At 43.6% G+C, this 18,563-nt stretch overlaps 3 protein-coding genes across 6 annotated transcripts; all 3 read left to right on the top strand.

Moving 5' to 3' along the window:
* Positions 1-1,666: 1,666 nt before the first annotated feature.
* Positions 1,667-11,478, top strand: washc5 (WASH complex subunit 5). 2 transcript variants are annotated; one of them, XM_011605424.2, is made up of 30 exons: positions 1,687-1,744; positions 2,026-2,029; positions 2,324-2,570; positions 2,662-2,807; positions 2,876-2,960; positions 3,077-3,177; positions 3,693-3,885; positions 4,004-4,156; positions 4,343-4,456; positions 4,853-5,024; positions 5,145-5,272; positions 5,542-5,671; positions 5,835-5,947; positions 6,149-6,315; positions 6,537-6,612; positions 6,760-6,870; positions 7,218-7,358; positions 7,746-7,826; positions 7,928-8,029; positions 8,122-8,301; positions 8,407-8,531; positions 8,678-8,840; positions 8,936-9,038; positions 9,126-9,205; positions 9,279-9,382; positions 9,549-9,678; positions 9,794-9,890; positions 10,284-10,437; positions 10,613-10,700; positions 10,977-11,478. In XM_011605424.2, the coding sequence occupies exons 3-30, from the start codon at positions 2,385-2,387 to the stop codon at positions 11,031-11,033; spliced, it is 3,480 nt and encodes a 1,159-aa protein (XP_011603726.1). In that variant the 5' UTR covers positions 1,687-1,744; positions 2,026-2,029; positions 2,324-2,384; the 3' UTR covers positions 11,034-11,478. The 2 variants fall into 2 exon arrangements, with proteins under 2 accessions (XP_003966010.1, XP_011603726.1); XM_003965961.3 differs by lacking the exon at positions 2,026-2,029 and having other exon boundaries at positions 1,667-1,744; positions 2,327-2,570.
* Positions 11,479-11,554: 76 nt separating this feature from the next.
* nsmce2 (NSE2 (MMS21) homolog, SMC5-SMC6 complex SUMO ligase) lies at positions 11,555-13,861 on the top strand. 2 transcript variants are annotated; one of them, XM_029838493.1, is made up of 6 exons: positions 11,555-11,822; positions 11,999-12,111; positions 12,264-12,417; positions 12,544-12,635; positions 12,761-12,861; positions 13,206-13,861. In XM_029838493.1, the coding sequence occupies exons 1-6, from the start codon at positions 11,708-11,710 to the stop codon at positions 13,315-13,317; spliced, it is 687 nt and encodes a 228-aa protein (XP_029694353.1). In that variant the 5' UTR covers positions 11,555-11,707; the 3' UTR covers positions 13,318-13,861. The 2 variants fall into 2 exon arrangements, with proteins under 2 accessions (XP_029694353.1, XP_003966027.1); XM_003965978.3 differs by having other exon boundaries at positions 12,755-12,861.
* A 1,254-nt stretch (positions 13,862-15,115) lies between these two features.
* Positions 15,116-17,333, top strand: lratd2b (LRAT domain containing 2b). 2 transcript variants are annotated; one of them, XM_029838492.1, is made up of 2 exons: positions 15,116-15,372; positions 15,658-17,333. In XM_029838492.1, the coding sequence occupies exon 2, from the start codon at positions 15,834-15,836 to the stop codon at positions 16,650-16,652; it is 819 nt and encodes a 272-aa protein (XP_029694352.1). In that variant the 5' UTR covers positions 15,116-15,372; positions 15,658-15,833; the 3' UTR covers positions 16,653-17,333. The 2 variants fall into 2 exon arrangements, with proteins under 2 accessions (XP_029694352.1, XP_003966026.1); XM_003965977.3 differs by having other exon boundaries at positions 15,116-15,553.
* Positions 17,334-18,563: the final 1,230 nt, after the last annotated feature.

Genomic DNA, 18,563 nt, shown 5'->3' with positions numbered 1-18,563 from the left:
CTGGCGGTGGATCAGTTCTCTCTAGGTTCATCTTGCTCAAGGGCACTCCAAGATGTAGTTGGCAGGGATGCTGGGGTGGCTGAGCATGATGCCACCTGAGCCACAGCATGGATCTATATTCTTACCATGGATGGACAGTCCTTCGCTATCACCCCTATCAGCTGACAGACCAGCTCAGTCAAAATAAAGACAGAAATTATATAATCTGGTTTTATGCATTCCTGTTGCATATCCACTGACACTGGAAATGAGAGCTATAAAGAGGGACATTTCAGGGAGAGAGGCTTGCTGTCTGCAGCTCTCAACTTCAAGGGCCTGGAAAAGATCAATGAGAAAGGACAGCAGTGGGACCAGACTACAAATTGAGCAGCCTTTAATCACCTCACACAGTTCAGTCGTGTGAAAGTTCCCACTACAGAATGGTCTCATCTGTAGCCAAGCTCAATTGAGTCAACACACTGCTACTAAAGGACAAACAGAGCCGGAAAGGACAATCGCATTATCCGACAGCACCTCGGCACGCACACCCACACACTGGTGATCCTGCATCATTAACTCCTATAAATTATGACTAATATACTGACAACAACCTCAGGTGTCTTGGTAATATTAAACTAAGCACTTAGTCTGTGTCTATTAAGTCAAAATATCCCACTAAGGAAAGGACAAAACTGACTTCTCAGCTAATTCAATGAGAATCAATAAAAGTAGAAAATGAGTTACATCAATGCACATAATGAACACAGACATGAGGATCGTTGGGCTCTTTGCAGTAACTCTTACTGTGTGGGCACATGCGATGCATTAATCTGAAACCATTAAAACGTGTATTTTAGAACAAAGGATGTTCTATACTAAGTGAATTGATTTAATAAGAAAAAAGCCGTTAAGGTTAATGATGACAGGTGAAGAGACCTCATTACTGAAAAGCTTTCACGATGCATCAGGGAGCCAATATAACTGGCCCCTGCGCTGGTGAGTGTGACCTTGATGTGGTGGTATATGGGTTATAAATCAGTAACCACAGGGACAGAGTCCCTAGTTTGTGGACAGCAGGGTCAATGAGGGGGAAAAAAGCTATGAATCTAAATTGTGCCTACCTGTCATTCCTAGTTGACCCCTCAAGCAAAATATGTTTAAAGGATTCTGTTGCATTACAACAAAATTGCAAGCATTTTATCAAGCATGTTAAACCCAGCTCACCTTACTTTGTTCCCAACAATATTTTGAAGTCCCATAGAATAAACTTACCATTGTTTCCCCCCATTACTAACCAATTTGAACATGATTTGATTATTCGATGTAGATATTTGCACTCCACGGGTGCTGAACAACGATCGGTTTGCAGGGAAAGAGTCAGGAAAGAAATTGTAAATCTCTGCATCCCTGCGGAGGTCACGATGTTCCCAGTCAGCGGAGCCAAGAGAGGCAGAAAAAATCCAGTTAGCAGTGGATCTTTGTCGCCATCTAGAGAAACAGATTCCTCAAACTATACGCGTCTTTCGTTGAGGTGAGATACATAACTACGTGCAAAGCGCCATTTTATGTAGTGATTTAAAATTCACTCAAATAAAATAACAGTTATATGTTGATGATATCGTTTGAATTCTTGCAAAGAAGACACCCTTCTGTCCACCACCGGCGTGTCAAGTGGGCATAATCAAGCGCCCCCCCCAGCAGAGTCATGTGGTTGGTCATGTGGTTGTCATGAGGAAGTAAACAGGGAACATAGGGAGCTCAAAAGGTATGTCTTTATATCGGCAATATTGGGATTTGTACGTTTTTAAATTAATAACTGTTGACAAACCTAGCGATAGAATTGCATAGTTTATATGCCGTTATATGCAACATCGAGGCAAATATTATCTATCAGTTAATATGCTAACGTTATTTAGCTAAATGAAACGCTAAATGACTAATGAATCTTACAATTAAAAGGCTTTAGATTGCCAGATATCGTTGTCCCAAAGAGATTAGATGCATAAACATCTGTGTTTATTTTGTTGGTCTCTTACAAACCTTAAGACTTGTTATCGTAGTAAAGTGGCGTTACAATATCAAATACACAGCAGCGCTCTTCACGTTTTATCGGTTTTATGGTGACATTTTAGATGCAAAACAAACACTATTTCCGTAAATAGCAACATGTTTATTTCTTCTAACAGCATTACACATCGCCGAAGAAATAGAAACACAGTTTTAATAATAGTTATTTCAATTTTGGGCGTGTTGCGTCTCTTCTGACTTGCACCTCTGCAGCAGAACTGATCAAACTTTGTATGTTAATATCAGCAATAATTGGTTTTAAAATGTGTTCTTTTTCCAGGACAAACACAAGGTCAAAGTGTTGTTGCCGTCATCCTCCGACTCTTCCTCCTGGTATCATGGTGGACTTCTTAGCAGAGAACAACCTGTGTGGCCAGGCCGTCCTCAGGATAGTTTCTAGAGGAAATGCCATCATTGCTGAGCTATTGCGCCTTTCTGACTTCATCCCTGCGGTTTTCAAGCTGAAGGATAAAAGTGACCAGCAGAAATATGGAGATATTATCTGTGATTTTAGTTACTTTAAGGTGTCTATTGTTTCTTTGAAAGGCATGCATTCATGTTACAAAAGCTAATCACTCTGTGTATATCAGTTGTAAAGGTTTTCCTACCCTCCAGGGTCCAGAGTATTATGAAGGGAAGCTGGAAGCCAAACCTGAGCTCCAAGACCTGGATGAAGAATTTAGAGAGAACAACATTGAGATTCTGTCAAGATTTTATCTGGCTTTTGAGAGTGTCCACAAGTATATCGTAGATCTTAACAGGTTAGGCTTCCAGTTTATTTAACCTTTTTTTTAAATGACTATAATATAAAGTGGTGCCCCCTCTTTAGATATCTGGATGACCTACATGAAGGTGTTTATATCCAGCAGACCCTGGAGACTGTCCTTCTAAATGAGGATGGGAAACAGCTTCTAGTAAGTAATAAAAATGAGAGTTGATGCTAATTTATGACAATTCTCGGTTCCATAGTCCCTAAAGTTAAAAAAAGCTACTTCAGAGGTTTATTGTTTTTGTTTTTTCTGTGAATCAGTGTGAGGCTCTGTACCTTTATGGAGTTATGCTGCTGGTAATTGACCAAAAGATTGAAGGCGAGATCAGAGAGAGAATGCTCGTTTCCTACTATAGATACAGGTATCTCACACACAAACACACATGCATAGAGTAATGTGCATTTTAATTTTCTGTCTTTTGAAAATATCTTAAACCTCCTGCATATATTTTATCAAAATATTATTGAAACATACATAATTTCATCATAATCAATGTTTTTCAGTCCAATGCCAGAATGCCATATTTGTAGCTCGGGACAAACTTGCACTCTGCAGACAGATATTCATACGTCTATACTGATGCACCTGGAGTGGAATAATGAATGGCTGTGTGCATGTAGACCTACTGTAGAAATATCTAGTTATACAGGTGAGCCTGATATAATGCAAATACAGTAGAGTCATGAAAGTCAATCTGAGTGATCCCTGGGGAAATTTACCCACCTCCTCCTGCTGCATCCTTCATTTCAGCTGTGTCCCTTTACTTAATGTTGGTTGGGAAGTAAACACAGTATTTGTGACATTGTTATTGTTTTTACCCAAGGGCAGCTACGCGGAATTGTCTTCCATTAATTTGTGGTTTTGTGCGTTCTCTAGTGCTGCTCGGTCTTCAGCCGACTCCAACTTGGATGACATCTGCAAACTGCTGCGCAGCACAGGCTACTCCAATCAGCCTGGGGCCAAACGACCGGCGAATTACCCGGAGAGCTATTTCCAGAGGGTTCCCATCAGTACCACCTTTATTAGTATGGTGATTGGGAGGTTGCGCTCGGATGATATATATAACCAGGTGAGCGCTCACATCTCTCTGAACTTTTGTTGTTGTTCTCTTGACAGTTTACTTTGCTGTGCATTTTAAAATTGCATGTTTAAATGGGTATATGTTTTGTTAAACGTGTGTTCATTAGGTGTCTGCGTACCCTCTACCAGAGCACCGCAGCACAGCACTGGCAAACCAAGCAGCCATGTTGTATGTCTGCCTCTACTTCAGCCCCTCCATACTGCACACACAACAGGCCAAGATGAGAGAAATAGTGGACAAATATTTCCCTGACAACTGGGTAAGATAATATTACTTAAGCATTCAAGTCACAGTAGGCTTTAGTCTATACCAGTGGTTGTATGCCAGCAGAGTGGAACTTGATGCCCTCCATTTTTGTCTGACAAACTCTCTGTGTTTAACCGCTGGCATTATTGCAGCTTTTTCAGATGGTTTTAAGCAGAACGTTTGTGTCGCCTGTGTGCAGGTTATCAGTATTTACATGGGGATCACAGTGAACCTGGTGGAGGCATGGGAACCATACAAATCTGCCAAGACTGCACTCAACTACACCTTAGATTCTGCCAATATCAAAGAGCAGGTATTAAAAAAAACAGGATTTATTACTTAGTGTTGCCTAGTTTTTATTTTTGTCAGTTCAGTGTCCTCTGTTGTGGTTTGGTTTTGTATGCTGGCACCTAACACTGAGCCTGTAGGATTGAAAGTCGTCCATATTGTGTGCGTATGTGTGTGTGTGTGTGTGTGTGTGAAGAATGTAAATTGGAGGAATATTCAAATTGGTGACATCAAAGGACATTTTAAACGTCTAAATGTTTGATTGATGTATAACGGCCACACTAAATCATGCGTTTGAAGAGGCAGCAGATAGCAGGACCATACCTTCTAATGGATGATCACGGCAGCCAATAAATGAATAATTTATAGCCCAAGATAAAAGGTACTTTTAACTATGACCCTGATGTTGGTGCGTGTCTAGTCCAATCGATATGCAGGTAGCATGGAGAGTCTGAGGCCTCATGTGCAGCAGCTGCTGAAGGAAGGTTTCCTGAGAGAGGAGATTATTTTGGACAACATTCCCAAACTGCTCAACTGTCTGAGGGATTGTAATGTTGCCATTCGCTGGCTGATGCTGCACACTGCAGACTCAGGTGAGAATGGAGAGAAGGGTTTCTGCAGCATGTTTAAAACACTATCTGCCAGTCTGCTAAAAAAAGCCCTCACTGTCTATTAATGCTCACGCTAATGCCCAGGTTGTTATTTTCCCGCAGCCTATGATCCCAACAACAAACGCCTGCGTCAAATCAAAGACCAAGTGCTCAACGACTCCAAGTACAACCCCAGGATCCTCTTCCAGCTCCTCCTGGACACAGCTCAGTTTGAGTTTACACTCAAAGAGGTGAGGGTCTACCTGAAACGTGTGTCCACCAGTGTTTTGTGTCATATCATTTTGATCAGATACGTGGAAAAATCTTGATATTTATCATTGATTTTGTTTCAAGACTGTTAAGGTTTTTAAATTTGTCACTAGCTGATTGAAAATGGATCACATCTGTAATTTTCTTCAGCATTAAAACAAATTCTCTGGTTTTACCTTTTTATAATGTGAATGGTTACACTCTCTGCTACTGTGTGATATCAGTGAGTTGTGTGCCCGCCCTCCTCCAGATGTTCAAGCAAATGCTGTCAGAGAAGCAGATCAAATGGGAAAACTATAAAATGGAGGGGTCGGAGAGAATGACGGAGCTGGCGGAGGTCTTCTCTGGTGTCAAACCCCTCACCAGGGTGGAGAAAAACGGTGAGAGACAAAAGCTGAACATTTAGTTGAAGGAAAGGGGAATGTGTTCTCTGTTTTTATTTAGCTGCCCTGGATGATTTCGTGAATGCTACAATCTTTGAAGCAGCTTAGAGCAATAAAGGAGAGAAAGTCTCTCAACCCCTTCAATACTTGCCTCTTGCAGAGAACTTACAGGCCTGGTTCAGAGAAATCTCAAAGCAGATCCAGTCTCTGAACTACGAAGACTCCACTGCTGCTGGGAGGAAGACGGTTCAACTCATACAGGCTCTTGTTGAGGTGAGCGAGCTGCTCTGTCACACCAGCTTTACATTTTCACATTAAATTGATCATGGAAATCTGAAACCGCCCTGAACCTAACTCCGTTTATTGACCAGTTTACGCTGTAGCTCTGCTTCCCCAAACCGTCTTACTGGGTAAAAACTCATTATGGGGCACCAGCTTAACTGATCCTTAAAATGTTTGCCATCTGGTCTGTAGGTGCAGGAATTTCATCAGCTAGAATCCAACCTTCAGGTTTGCCAGTTCTTGGCTGACACCAGGAAGTTCTTACACCACATGATCCGCACCATCAATATCAAAGAAGAGGTCCTCATCACCATGCAGATCGTTGGAGACCTCTCCTACGCCTGGCAGATCATTGACAGGTACACAAACTGTTCTAAACATCCAAAGCACCATTTTCAGCTCCTTTCTACGTGTTTTTAAAATATCTCCTCTGGTATGAAGATGAAAATATCAAGTCAACAAAGAATGTTTTTATGAAACCCAGCATCAGAGTTCCACGCTTATCTTTACTCAGTTGTGGGTTTTTTTTGCTCGGTAGATTTCACAACTTCTCTGTTGCTCCTTGTGTTTTAATCCGCAGCTTCACATCAATTATGCAGGAGAGTATCAGAGTGAGCCCATCCATGGTAACTAAACTGAGAGCTACGTTTCTGAAGGTGAGCACAATTTGTGCCCAAAACCCCATCCACAACATCCTCTGCAGAGGATGTTGTGTTAATGCTGTTTTTAAAGATCTAAAGACACGTCATCAGGATTTGCTGGAATGCAGGTTGTAAGTTAATTACATGCATTCGTGTGATCAGCTGGCATCAGCGTTGGACCTCCCATTGCTGCGTATCAATCAGGCCAACAGCGCCGACCTGCTGAGCGTCTCGCAGTTCTACTCTGGAGAATTGGTGGCTTATGTGAGGAAGGTATGTTACGTGATAGTAACACGGCTTCATTCCCAAGCATTACCGCTCATCTAAAGTTCTGAGATGGTGTCTAAATACGGAGCTCTGCACGTTGCCCTTTGGTAACAGCTGCAGGTGTGATTAATGTTTCCGGGACCATCTGCTTGGTAAATTCAGCAGAAAACGGCCACACAGTGGATGTGTTCCTCCTGTTGTCATTACCTTCTGGCTTCCTCAGGAATTTGCTGCATTAAATTACAGTGTTTTCCCATCACGGGGACAATCCTTCCTCTGCAGTGTTGTGGACCACCTGCCTTTGATATCCAAGCCCAGACTCACGCTCGGTTGGGTTTTTCGGTCTTTCGCAGGTGTTGCAGATCATTCCGGAGAGCATGTTTACTTCTCTGGCCAAAATCATCAAACTTCAGATCCATGACATCATGGAGGTGCCCACACGGTTAGATAAGGATAAACTCAAGGACTACTCGCAGCTCGGAGCTCGCTATGAGGTAATCCAGCCAAACAATCAGCTTTTTCTGTTGTGCGTGTAGGAGTGGAGTGTTGCTCAGGATGAAGGAAACGGCATCTCTGTTTCTCAGTGAGGCCTGTGTTTCTTCTGTTTTTCTCGCTGACTCATCTGCTTTCTGTGGAAGAGACAGAATCCATTGTTTTGCTGGTATTTTGGGATTTTTTTCAGTCTCACTAACAACTTTTTATGGAAGACCAAGCCTTACTATGGAAACGGATTGAAGAGCTATTTTCTGTTATGGCGTGTTGGCATGTTGGACACACTTGATCCTGCTGAAACTTGAAAAATTGCAAGCAGACTATTGCATGACGACAGCTCTTTTCACGAGGATGACTTTAGGGTTTATTTGGGCTTGGTGTGATCCCAGGTAGCGAAACTCACCCACGACATCTCCATTTTCACTGAGGGGATCCTAATGATGAAGACAACTCTGGTTGGGATCATCAAGGTAGATTAAGTGACATCTTCATTTTTCTTTTTCATCATCTACTCAGTAGAATATAGTGCATTAATAATAATTATAATAATTAATAATGTGCCTTTTTTAAGGTGGACCCGAAGCAGCTTCTAGAGGATGGCATCAGGAAGGAGCTTGTAAAGAGGGTAGCTTATGCTCTACATAAAGGACTGATCTTCAACCCCAAGGCTAAGGTCATATCTTGTGTCTCCTTTATGCTGATGTTACAAAATAATAATAGAATAACAATAACAAGGTAAAGCTAAATAACATTCTAAACCTTTAGCCAAGTGAGCTCATGCCCAAGTTGAAGGAAATGGGTGCCACCATGGATGGATTCTACAGGTCATTTGAGTACATCCAGGACTACGTCAGCATATATGGCCTTAAAATCTGGCAAGAGGAAGTATCGCGTATCATTAACTACAATGTAGAACAGGAGTGCAACAACTTCCTGAGGGCCAAGGTCAGGAAACCCAGCATGCGTTCTGAGTCCTTTTCTGCCAAAGTTAATCATTTGCGAAGGTTGTTTGATGGTGAAAGTTGTGTGTTTATGTCTCAACGCGCTCAGATCCAGGACTGGCAGAGCGTGCACCAGTCCGCCCACATCCCCATCCCCAAGTTTCCCCCTGTGGATGAGTCTGCCACATTCATCGGTCGCCTTTGCAGGGAGATACTGAGAATCACTGATCCCAAGTAATCCTGATTATTTTATAGGCTCTAAAATAGAAAGTATTGACTTGTTCCCCCTCAGGACCACTGCACTGTAATCAGGCTTTGTGTGTTCTGAGTAGTGCAGAGTCTTTAGAGGATTTCATGACAATCCCTGGTGCTTCCTCCAGGGTAACCTGCTATATAGACCAGCTGAACACCTGGTATGACCTGAAGAGCCACCAGGAGGTCACCAACAACAGGCTCTTCTCTGAGATCCAGAACACACTCGGTACATTCGGCCTCAACGGCTTAGACCGCCTGCTCTGCTTCATGATTGTCAAGGAACTTCAGGTATTTAGTGGACAGAAAAGCTCTGTGACAGGTGTAATACCATATGTCTTTATTTGTGCAGCTTTGCTTGATAGGAACCTTTTTTTCCCCATCAGAACTTCCTGATAATGCTTCAGAAGACCATCCTGAGGGATAAAGCTGCGGTGGATGTTTTTAAACTAATGCTAGGTGCTGCTAACCCTATCCAGGGCATTGTGGGTAGGTTTTCATTCAAGAAAGCAGACAAAGACTTTTATTTTTTCACCTTTTAAGACTGTTCATCCTTCTTATCCTTTTCTGCAACAGCTAATGCCAACAAAGTGTACGCCAGTGCTGTTGCCAAGACCCAGAAGATTTGGAGTGCATATCTGGAGGCTATCATGAAGGTACTGTCCCGTTACAATGCTCTCATTGTGTGATGTGAAGTCTCCGTTACAGGTTATATAAATGCATTTGTAGGTGGGTCAGATGCAGATCCTCAGACGGCAGATCGCCAATGAGCTGAACTACTCCTGCAAGTTTGACTCCAAACACCTCGCTGCTGCTCTGGAAAACCTTAATAAGTCAGTCCAATCACAACTCCCCTCACCATCAGTTTATAATTAATAATTAATTAAGGACAAATAAGGAATGGTTTAAGAGAAACGAGGAAAAAGTGTATGTTTAATTGTAATTTGATGTTGAAATGTTACCAGGTGGCCATCTTTAATCTCTCTTCTAATCTGGCAGGTCTCTGCTGGCAGATATTGAAGCTCATTACCAAGATCCGAGCCTGCCCTACCCTAAAGAGGACAACACTCTTCTGTATGACATCACTGCTCACCTGGAGGCTGCCGGCATTCACAATCCACTGAACAAGGTCTGAAATATGAGACGCATTAATGCCGAGGAACAAACGCTGTAAAGTCTTTTCGGATCAGCGTGGTTACGCATCACCAAACCAACGACACCTCTCGTCTTTATTTCCGTCACAGATATATATCACCACAAAGCGTCTGCCTTACTTCCCCATCATCAACTTCCTGTTCATAATTGCTCAGCTGCCTAAACTTCAATACAGCAAAAACCAAGGCAAGTTTTGTTTTCATACTTATGCTTCAGTTACGAGGAGTTTGCTGACACCTCATCTTCACTTGTTGCTCCTTGAAGTCTTGAAGTCTTAAAGTTTGAAAACCCCCACATGGGATTAATGTGATCTCGCTCATAATTCTGCAACATCCCTTCATAATAGCTAAGCATGAAGCCATTACATTCTCTAATAAGCAGGCCTGGTATTGCCTGTCCTGTAACCCATGGGACCCTGGCCTTACGAATGGAAAATGCTCATAGCTGCAAGAAAAATCAATTTCAACCTTAATAGCTAAAGATAGGAACATTCATTTTCATACCTGGAGAAAAAACACTTCTCGGCATGATTTATTAGAGAGAGAGAAAAAATCTCATATGTTATTTACCCAATTTTAGGAATGACCTGCAAAAAAGCTACAGACCCAATTGACTGGCCTCCGCTTGTGCTTGGATTGCTCACGCTGCTCAAGCAGTTCCACTCAAGATACACGCAGCAGTTCCTGGCCCTGATTGGTCAGTACATCCGCTCTATTATGGAGCAGTGCACAAGGTAATGATCCCTGCTGACCTCCTGGTAAATGCTGCTTACATAGTAATATTTCTTTTAGTTCTGAACAGGCAAATTCTCCTTCCCCATTTGCTGGATCTCTGTATTTTTTCATGAAATGTTCCCTCTGGTTTTAAATCTCCAAGCAAATCGAAGTTTCCATTTGATCTCTTCATAGTCAGAAGATCCCCGACATTCCTTCTGATGTGGTCGGAGCTTTGATGCTCCTTGAAGACTACGTGAAATACACAAAACTGTCACGCAAGGTAAGGTGTTTCTGACATGAGTGATACTTCCTGCGATGTTGTAAAAAACGGTCAGTTACAAGCGTTTTTCATCATTTGGTGCAGAAGGGAAGTCCTTGCTTTGATTCATGGCTTAGCTCAAAAGTAATATTTTTGACAGACGTTTTAAAACATGTAAATTTTATCTCTGAGAAGGTTAATTACTCTGAATTAGCTGTACATTAAAGATGTTCTGATGAAAATGTATTCCACTCTATTGGTAAACTTATTTATCTATTTACTCTCTGTGTTCTGAAGGTCGCTGAAGCTCACGTGCCCAGTTTCATTTTTGATGAATTCAGGACAATACTGTGAACATCTGGATCAAGCATTTACTAAACTAAATAGTGCTTCGTTTTGGGGTTGCTTTTTTCAGTCTGCAGAATGTTTTGATTCCTATTATTGATTATTTGTCCTTTTCTAATTAAATTCACATTTGTTTCATTGTATTCAGGCATCTAAGTACGGCTGTGTCAGTCTGACCCAGGATGAACATTAGTGCAACTCTGAATGTTAAGCAGGGCAGCTGGATGGAATGAAACATCCATTCAATTTGGATTACCAACTGTGTTTTCCTGTCATCCATAAAAAGAAGCTGTCCAAGATGTTTGTCACATTTTTCCAATAATGAATGTCTTAATATATTAATATTGTACATAGTTAGACTTTTTTTTAAAAAGATGTGCGTCTTAATTTGTACACTATAACTTTGTGTCATTTTCAAATTTATATATGCATTTCGTTTATAAACAAAGTCCACAAAAAGCACGTTTCTCTTCTTTGTTCCCGATCTTCAAATGCTTTTATTTTGGAGAGAACGGAAGTCGTGATCAAAGTGTTCCTGCTTCACGTTTCTTCGAGATTTTGCGGCTGATTTTGAAATTTCTGCATTAGCAGTAAAAGAGGCATTAAAACACGGTTGCAACGTCATAATAAGACGATTTTGTAACTGTCATCTGGTTTAACTTAGCTTAGTATCAACCGCTGTGATGTCGCTAAGTTCTGTCCACGGAACATTATCGAGCCTGAAGACATGTCAGACAGACATTGGCACCGGAATGGACACAATTACAGATGTCGCTTTGGACCTTGTAGAGACTCAGGGTAACTCACATGTACTTTCTGCCTTTTCTGCAACATTTGGATCAGGACGTCAGGAGTACTAACGCTAGCTGCGCAACATAGCAGAATTATTGAAGCAGTCAACACTTCTTTGCAGTTATCTGTGCTTTTTATGCTCTGGCGTCTGTTTTAAGGTCACTGTGCACTTTTGTTCCCAGATAAAAATATGACAACTTCCATCAAAGAGATGGAGGCTATGATTCTGGAGTGCGCCAAACTGGATAGGGAGATAAACAACTTTGTTGACGTCATGAAACAAGCTACATCAGAAGTAAGAGCAATTTACCAGAATAATCCGAGAACCTAAAAATCCAAATGTCAGGTTGTTGGATTAAATAACAGGGGAACCAAACAACATAATCGATGGGATTAAGGATCATTACGCTATATGTAGATCAGACTAACATTCTCTGGCTTGAATAGATTTCTACACAGAATCTAGAGTCGATGGTCAACTTGTCCACCAAAGCAAAGGAGCTGTTCAGAGACAGAATGTCCAGGCTGTCTGACGCTGATCTGCAGAATCACCCCAAAGTGGTGGCCTTCAAGGACAACATCCAGAATTCTTCCAGCCAAGGTAATGGCCGTGCACTGAAAGACAGGCTGACTTTAGGACAAGAGAATCACAATAGCTTTGCTCGAAGAGGCCTCCTCGAACATTCTCCCGCCGATGTTGGGGAAGCTCATTGATCTGTGTTTTCAGGCAACCAAAACGCCGAAGAGAACTCGGACGAGATGGATGACGAAATCACCGTCACACAGACCCAAGTTAACCTCACCTGCCCCCTCACAAAGGTGAGTCTCTCTTTGAATCACTTTTAATTCATCAACAAACTGAACAGGAAAAAAAGAGCCCTGATTTGATGGTTCATACTAAACCTTCTGTTTATGCCCCTCTACTCTTTGTGTTCAAGCTGCAGATGGTGAACCCGGTAAAGAATAAGAAGTGCAGCCACAACTACGATCAAGAAGCCATACTGAGTCTGATCACAAATAAGCAAAAGCAGAAGAAAACTTGCTGGTGAGACACTTTCCTTCTGAGGGCTGTTTAAAGTTGACTCTTTTTCTTTTTTTTGCAGCAGTAAAACAGTTGACAGGGTGGTGCAGTCAGTATTATACTGCCATGGTTGGGAATAAAATATTTCTTGTTGTAAAGGGGCAAGAGTCCCCTCCCGGAGTCAGTTTATTGAGCTGTCAATGAGGCTTAGTGTATTAGTCTGTGGTCACTTGTACAGCATAAATGAGTCTTTTATCACCGTGCGACGATGCCAGCACCTCTTAAATCTTGCATTTGTGTGATTGCGTGTGTTTCACGACGCTTTCATCCTGTTATGTGTGTCTTCTTTTTTTCTGTTGCTCCTCCAGTTGTCCAGTGGTGGGCTGTGCAAATTCAGATGTGAGGCAGATGGACCTGGTTCCTGACCAGGTTCTGAGACGAATGATCCAGAGCCAGAAGAGACAAGGCACAAAGACATAATCTCACCCCACCCACCCCTACATAAAACAAAAACAGTCCTACATTTAAGACAATTTAAAGAAAAAGAATCATATCAGAGTATCTGTTCTTATTTCAGCTGATGCTCCAGCTTCGTTGAATGGCGAAGCTTCACTGTTTCTTTAATAAAGAATGTCATATTTAGAGTTCTGTGGCATAGATGATGCAGTATGGTCAAAGAACCAGAAGGGAGCAGCGTCAAAAGGTCCGTTTGGTCACCATGGATGACAAATTCGCATCACACTAGTGCTTATTTTTGTGTTTTTCTGCCCCTTTTAATAGGATTTCGGGGCCCATCAGTTAAGTTTGATTTTTTTTAAAAACACTATAGTTTCATCAGGTAGGTAAAAGTTTCCTTTCTGTGAAGCCTCTTTGTTCCAAAGAGAAACAAAGGCAGCATTCAGAAGACATTTGTTTAATCTTTTAAAAACCTTATATCAAGTACTTTATATAAATCTGTAATTGGTGGCTGTTTCCCTCCAAACACTGTGTCAAGCAGCACTAATGTGCCTAAGAAGAAATGAAATGCCAGCAAACTGATTGTTTTCTGCTGAGTTAACGCAGATTTAATCCAGTTTAGTGCAACAAACACGTCAAGAATGTGCTAATTCCTCAACAAGGGTCGGGGTTGTGGACACAGCAGAGCCCATAAAGGTGAACGCACTGCAGGAGGAACAAGTCCATCAATCCCCCTGGATGTTTGCTTTATTTTAATCACGGCGTTTCACCTAGAATTCGTATTCATCAGGCAGAGTAACGACTGCAGAAAGCCTGAGCAGAGGAGCGACGGGTGGAGATGGGATTCTGGGCTCAGCCGCGTGTCTCACTTGTCTCGTCCGCTCTTCTGAAGCTTCACTCAGTCTGCAGTTTAAGAGCAGGCTCCAAAGCTCTCCAGCCCCATCTGCTGCACAAGCAAACACAGCAAAGATCCCTCTTGGTTCGCTCGATTGCCCCGCGGAGCAGAACCGTTGGCCTGTAGTCGCGTGTGAGGAGCAGAAAGGATGGCTGCGGCTGCTCCCACAGCCCCGTCGGCCCCTCTGGGGAGCACCGGGGCGGACGGACTGGGGGGGCTTTGTTGGCGCCACTAACGGCACCTCTGCTCCCCTGATGGAACTGGCAAACATCTCAAATGCCCACTCTGATCCGCGCACAACTAAGCGGTCAACGCGCATCTCCCATTCAGATGGAGTCAGAGATCAGGCCCAGCGCCACGTTATTATACAGCATGATTTAAGCCTGATGTGGTTGCGGGCCCTTTGGCTCTTCACAACGAGAGAAATCCAAGTTTCTGAAGAACAAAGACAAAAAAAACGCAAGCCTCCAGCTTTGCAGAACATATGGTTGTTAACCATTTTGTATCAGCGCCGATAAAGGAACCTCTGTTTAGGTTTCGTTTTAAATCCTAATCCTTAAACGACACCCTGAGTAATGTGAGGTCTCTCATGTAATCAGATTAAAATAAAATCTCATTGTGTCATAGCTGCACTGCAGTAAATTATCGTTCTGGTTAAGTCCAATAACAGGAGCTTTAGTGGAGGGGCGTTATAGAGATTTATCAATATTCATTGGTGCAATTAGATTAATTGGTATTCAATACATGTTTCCCATGGGATGCGATCCGATCCCTCATTATCCCATTTTTCAGCATCGGTGGGGGTTCTCTTTCCATTTAAACAGGGTCAAAGTTGAAACGTTAGTTCGTAGTAACGAGGTGGCATATGGGAATGTGTGTCACGGTAGTAACTTTCTTTCAGTCTGGAGCCGGTGGAGGCGGATTGAGGGCGCTGTAGCTTTAACAGAAACGCCCCCCAGCAGCCACCGAACCAACGCTGGTCGAGTTGCACTGCAACGAGCCGCGGTTCCCACCACAGAGCGCGGCGACGCACGTAGCGCGCACATCACACAGGAAACTGCAACTGTCTGCACCCAGGGCCACAACGGGACTGCGTGGGTGTGTGTTTGTGCGTGTGTGTCAGCAGAGAGGAGGAGGAAGAGGAGGAGGAGCAAGAGGACCCGCTGTGGTGAGCGGAGCTGCAGGTGAGTCACTCCGACCAGAGAGCGATCTGACCCCAACACCAGCAGAAACGCCAGGTTGAGGGACTAACTGAGGAGAGCTGACCCGTGAGACTAAAGGAAACCCGGATAAGCACCCCGGTTGTCGCGGGTGAAGGGTCAGAGGCAGGAATTCTACCGGAGAGTGTCGGGAAAGCTGCAACAGGTGTGTCGAGTCGCACCTGTTAGAAAGCAAACTGCCAAAGGTTCTCCCGGGAGGCGTTTTGTCTAGTAAATTGGACTGAACTGTTGTCTTGTCTCCCCGCACAGGTCGCTTTTGGACGGCTCTTTAGGTGTCTCGTTTACGCGGATATGGATTACCGGTGCGTGTCTCGGCGGTGGTGGATCTAACCGCCCCGCGCCCTCACGGCGGAGCGCGTGCGCCAGAAACAGGTGGACCCCGTTTGTCTTCTTAGCTCGGTCCAGCCGCCATCCTCACACCTCTCATGGGGAACCAGGTGGAGAAGCTGACGCATTTGAATTACGCCGAGGTGCCAACTTCGGACCCGAACGGGTTCGATCCCGAGGACGACGGACCGCGAATCGGCGTCTCGTACATTTTCTCCAATGACGACGGCGACGACGACCAGGATGACAATCTGGACCACTTTCAAGCCATCTCGAACCACGAAGAGAAGCCCTTCGACCCCCTGGACGAGCCGGAGTGCGCCATCCACTACCGAGAGGAGTGCGTTTACGAGAGGAAGAGTGGAGCTGCGACGCACTCGGCGGAGAGCCTTCTGAACAAGTGCACACCCGGGGACCTGCTGGAGTTTGTAGCCACTGGTCAGTACCCACACTGGGCTGTTTATGTTGGGGACTTTCAGGTGGTCCATTTGCAAAGAGCCGAGATTAAGAACAACTTTCTGACCGATGTGAGCCAGGGTAAAAAAGGCCGCATAGTTAACAACCTGTACAGATACCGCGCGCTCCCCTCGGAGGTGATCGTGCGCAACGCCTTGGACCACGTTGGATCCAGAGACAGAGAGCTGTACTGGAGAAACTCTGAGTGCTTCGCCGCCTGGTGCCGCTTCGGCAAGCGGGAGTTTAAAATTGGAGGAGAGATAAGGATTGGAAAGCAGCCCTACAGGTTAAAACTGCTATTCTCAGAAAAGAACAGCCACGTCCTGGAGTTTCAGAGCCTGGAGGACGTGATCATGGAGAAGAGAAGAAATGACCAGATTGGCAAAGTTGCAGTGATGGATGAACTGGCCAATCACCTGAACGTCACGCATGAAATCAAACAGGAGCATTTTGTCAAATGAGGGTGGATCACAGACCTTTAAACTAAAGAAAAGAGGAGGGCATTGAATTCAAGTGATGTCTGCGGACTCAGATTCGTGCGGGGCACACTGCAAGTTTTTAGAGTGAGTAAAAACATGCTAGAAAACAAAATTTCCTTCTCTCTGATTAAAAAGAAAAAGAAAAGAAAAATTGTGGGTCACAGGGGTCAAACCAAATTTCCCATGTGTTGATTTGCTACTGAAATTATTGCACACTGCCAAATTTCCTCCCATGATTTTATCACAGCCACCCCCAAAATGAAAACACGCGTTGATGGACAAATACCCGAATTCTAACGTCACAATAACGGACTCAGATTTTTAATTGTCTGGAAAAAAAACAACTTTCTAATCGGATGAATATTTGCACAGCGGAGCGACACCTCTCAAGTCTCTCTGCCTGTAGAGAGAGAGCTGAACGCCTTTGCTTATGTACAACTCAGGTGCTGGAGCTGGAGAGCGAGTGGAAGAGAGACAACTGTTGTTGTTGTTGTTGATGGTGTTGCTGTTATGTTGACCTTTAACATCCAATCACATGGCTTCTAGTGGCTACTTAGCAGACACTGGCGCTACAGTGCACGCACTCTTTTCAACAGTTTCTTTTTTGCCAAAAACTATGTTTGTATGAAGGATATGAAAATAAATTTATATTTGAGCAGTTAAGTTTAATTTTTGTTTTGTTCTTTTAGCCCGGCAGTGTAACGGTGCTAATGAGGGATTCTGGGTGAGGCCACCCTGTTCTCCATTGCAATCTGAAAGCATCCGCAGCCCCGTCATCATCAAACCAAGACCTAAGTTCCACGTGTGATTCCACTAAAAAAACCCAAAACACTTCCTGTGTCTGTTTTCGGCAGCCCGGCAGTTCTGAGCTGCGGAGCAAAAAGCGGCTTCCTTGGTTTATGTTAAGAGGCGGGTCCAAACTGTGCTGGGCAGTGTTGTTTACACCTCTGCCGGCTGAAGATAAGACACTTTTGGAAGTTTTGCTCCAGGCTACGACTGTTCCTCCATAGCTGGAATCATTGCATTCATTAAACTGTGAGCACACCCACAAATTTGGCATAATCGAGCCCAACAATCTATCACTGAAGCTGAAGTGTGAGGAAAGATAAATACACGGATGCATTTGGATCCCAACTATTCTTGATATAATAAAGAGGCCCTCGATGTGAATAACAAATGGAATTAGAGCTGGCAATAGACACACGCACGACATTCTGCAGGGGCAGCAATGGCGGCAGACTCGGCGGCTGTTTTTCATCCTCCTTCAGTGTTTCGTAAGGAAGCTGATGACTGCCTCACAGGCAGTCAGTCAGACGAGTTGCTCTGACTGTTTTCCTTGGCTCATGTTTGCATGGAGATAAGGCGCCGCTCGCGTTGCTGCAGGTCCTGCCGGACCCAGAGCAGGATCACCTGTACTCAAATATGAACGCTGCTGGACACATTTGCATTCCTTCAACCCTCTGCGGTCTGCCAAACTAATGAAATATAAATTGTGTGTGTCTGTTATGCATATTTATGATAATCAGACTATTTTTCTTCTAAAAAAAGAGAAAAATTGGGCAAAATGCAGCACTGTGGGGGAAAAGACGCTGTCAGCAGAGTTGTGTAAATGTAAATATTAACTCCCATATGTCACACATTTCATCTATTTCCATCTTCCGCACAAGTGCAAACAAATCAAGCGGCGAGCTGGATTAATGTAATCATGACAATGAGGTGCACGGTAAACAAAGTGTCAGTATTTGCGTCACATCTAGCTGAAACACAGCTGAGATGGTGCAGGCACGAAGATTATCTTTGTTTTACGCTTGTTTACATCCATGTTTGGCTTCTCCTCCTCACTGGCTCTTTTGATGCACCTATAAGTGCAATAGGCTTATTATTTGTAATATT

This window comes from Takifugu rubripes, chromosome 7, assembly GCF_901000725.2.
Source record: "Takifugu rubripes chromosome 7, fTakRub1.2, whole genome shotgun sequence".
NCBI classification, from domain to species: domain Eukaryota; kingdom Metazoa; phylum Chordata; class Actinopteri; order Tetraodontiformes; family Tetraodontidae; genus Takifugu; species Takifugu rubripes.
Note: the sequence above shows the minus strand (reverse complement) of the source record. Positions and strands in the feature narration are given on the sequence as shown.

Coding starts and splice junctions, on each gene's coding strand:
- washc5 (XM_003965961.3), top strand. CDS start 2,385: ATGGTGGACTTCTTAGCAGAGAACAACCTGTGTGGCCAGGCCGTCCTC. Junction 3,178..3,692: donor GTTTCCTACTATAGATACAG/GTATCTCACACA, acceptor TGCGTTCTCTAG/TGCTGCTCGGTCTTCAGCCG. Junction 4,157..4,342: donor AATATTTCCCTGACAACTGG/GTAAGATAATAT, acceptor GCCTGTGTGCAG/GTTATCAGTATTTACATGGG.
- nsmce2 (XM_003965978.3), top strand. CDS start 11,708: ATGTCGCTAAGTTCTGTCCACGGAACATTATCGAGCCTGAAGACATGT. Junction 11,823..11,998: donor GGACCTTGTAGAGACTCAGG/GTAACTCACATG, acceptor TTTTGTTCCCAG/ATAAAAATATGACAACTTCC. Junction 12,418..12,543: donor CCAGAATTCTTCCAGCCAAG/GTAATGGCCGTG, acceptor CTGTGTTTTCAG/GCAACCAAAACGCCGAAGAG.
- lratd2b (XM_029838492.1), top strand. CDS start 15,834: ATGGGGAACCAGGTGGAGAAGCTGACGCATTTGAATTACGCCGAGGTG.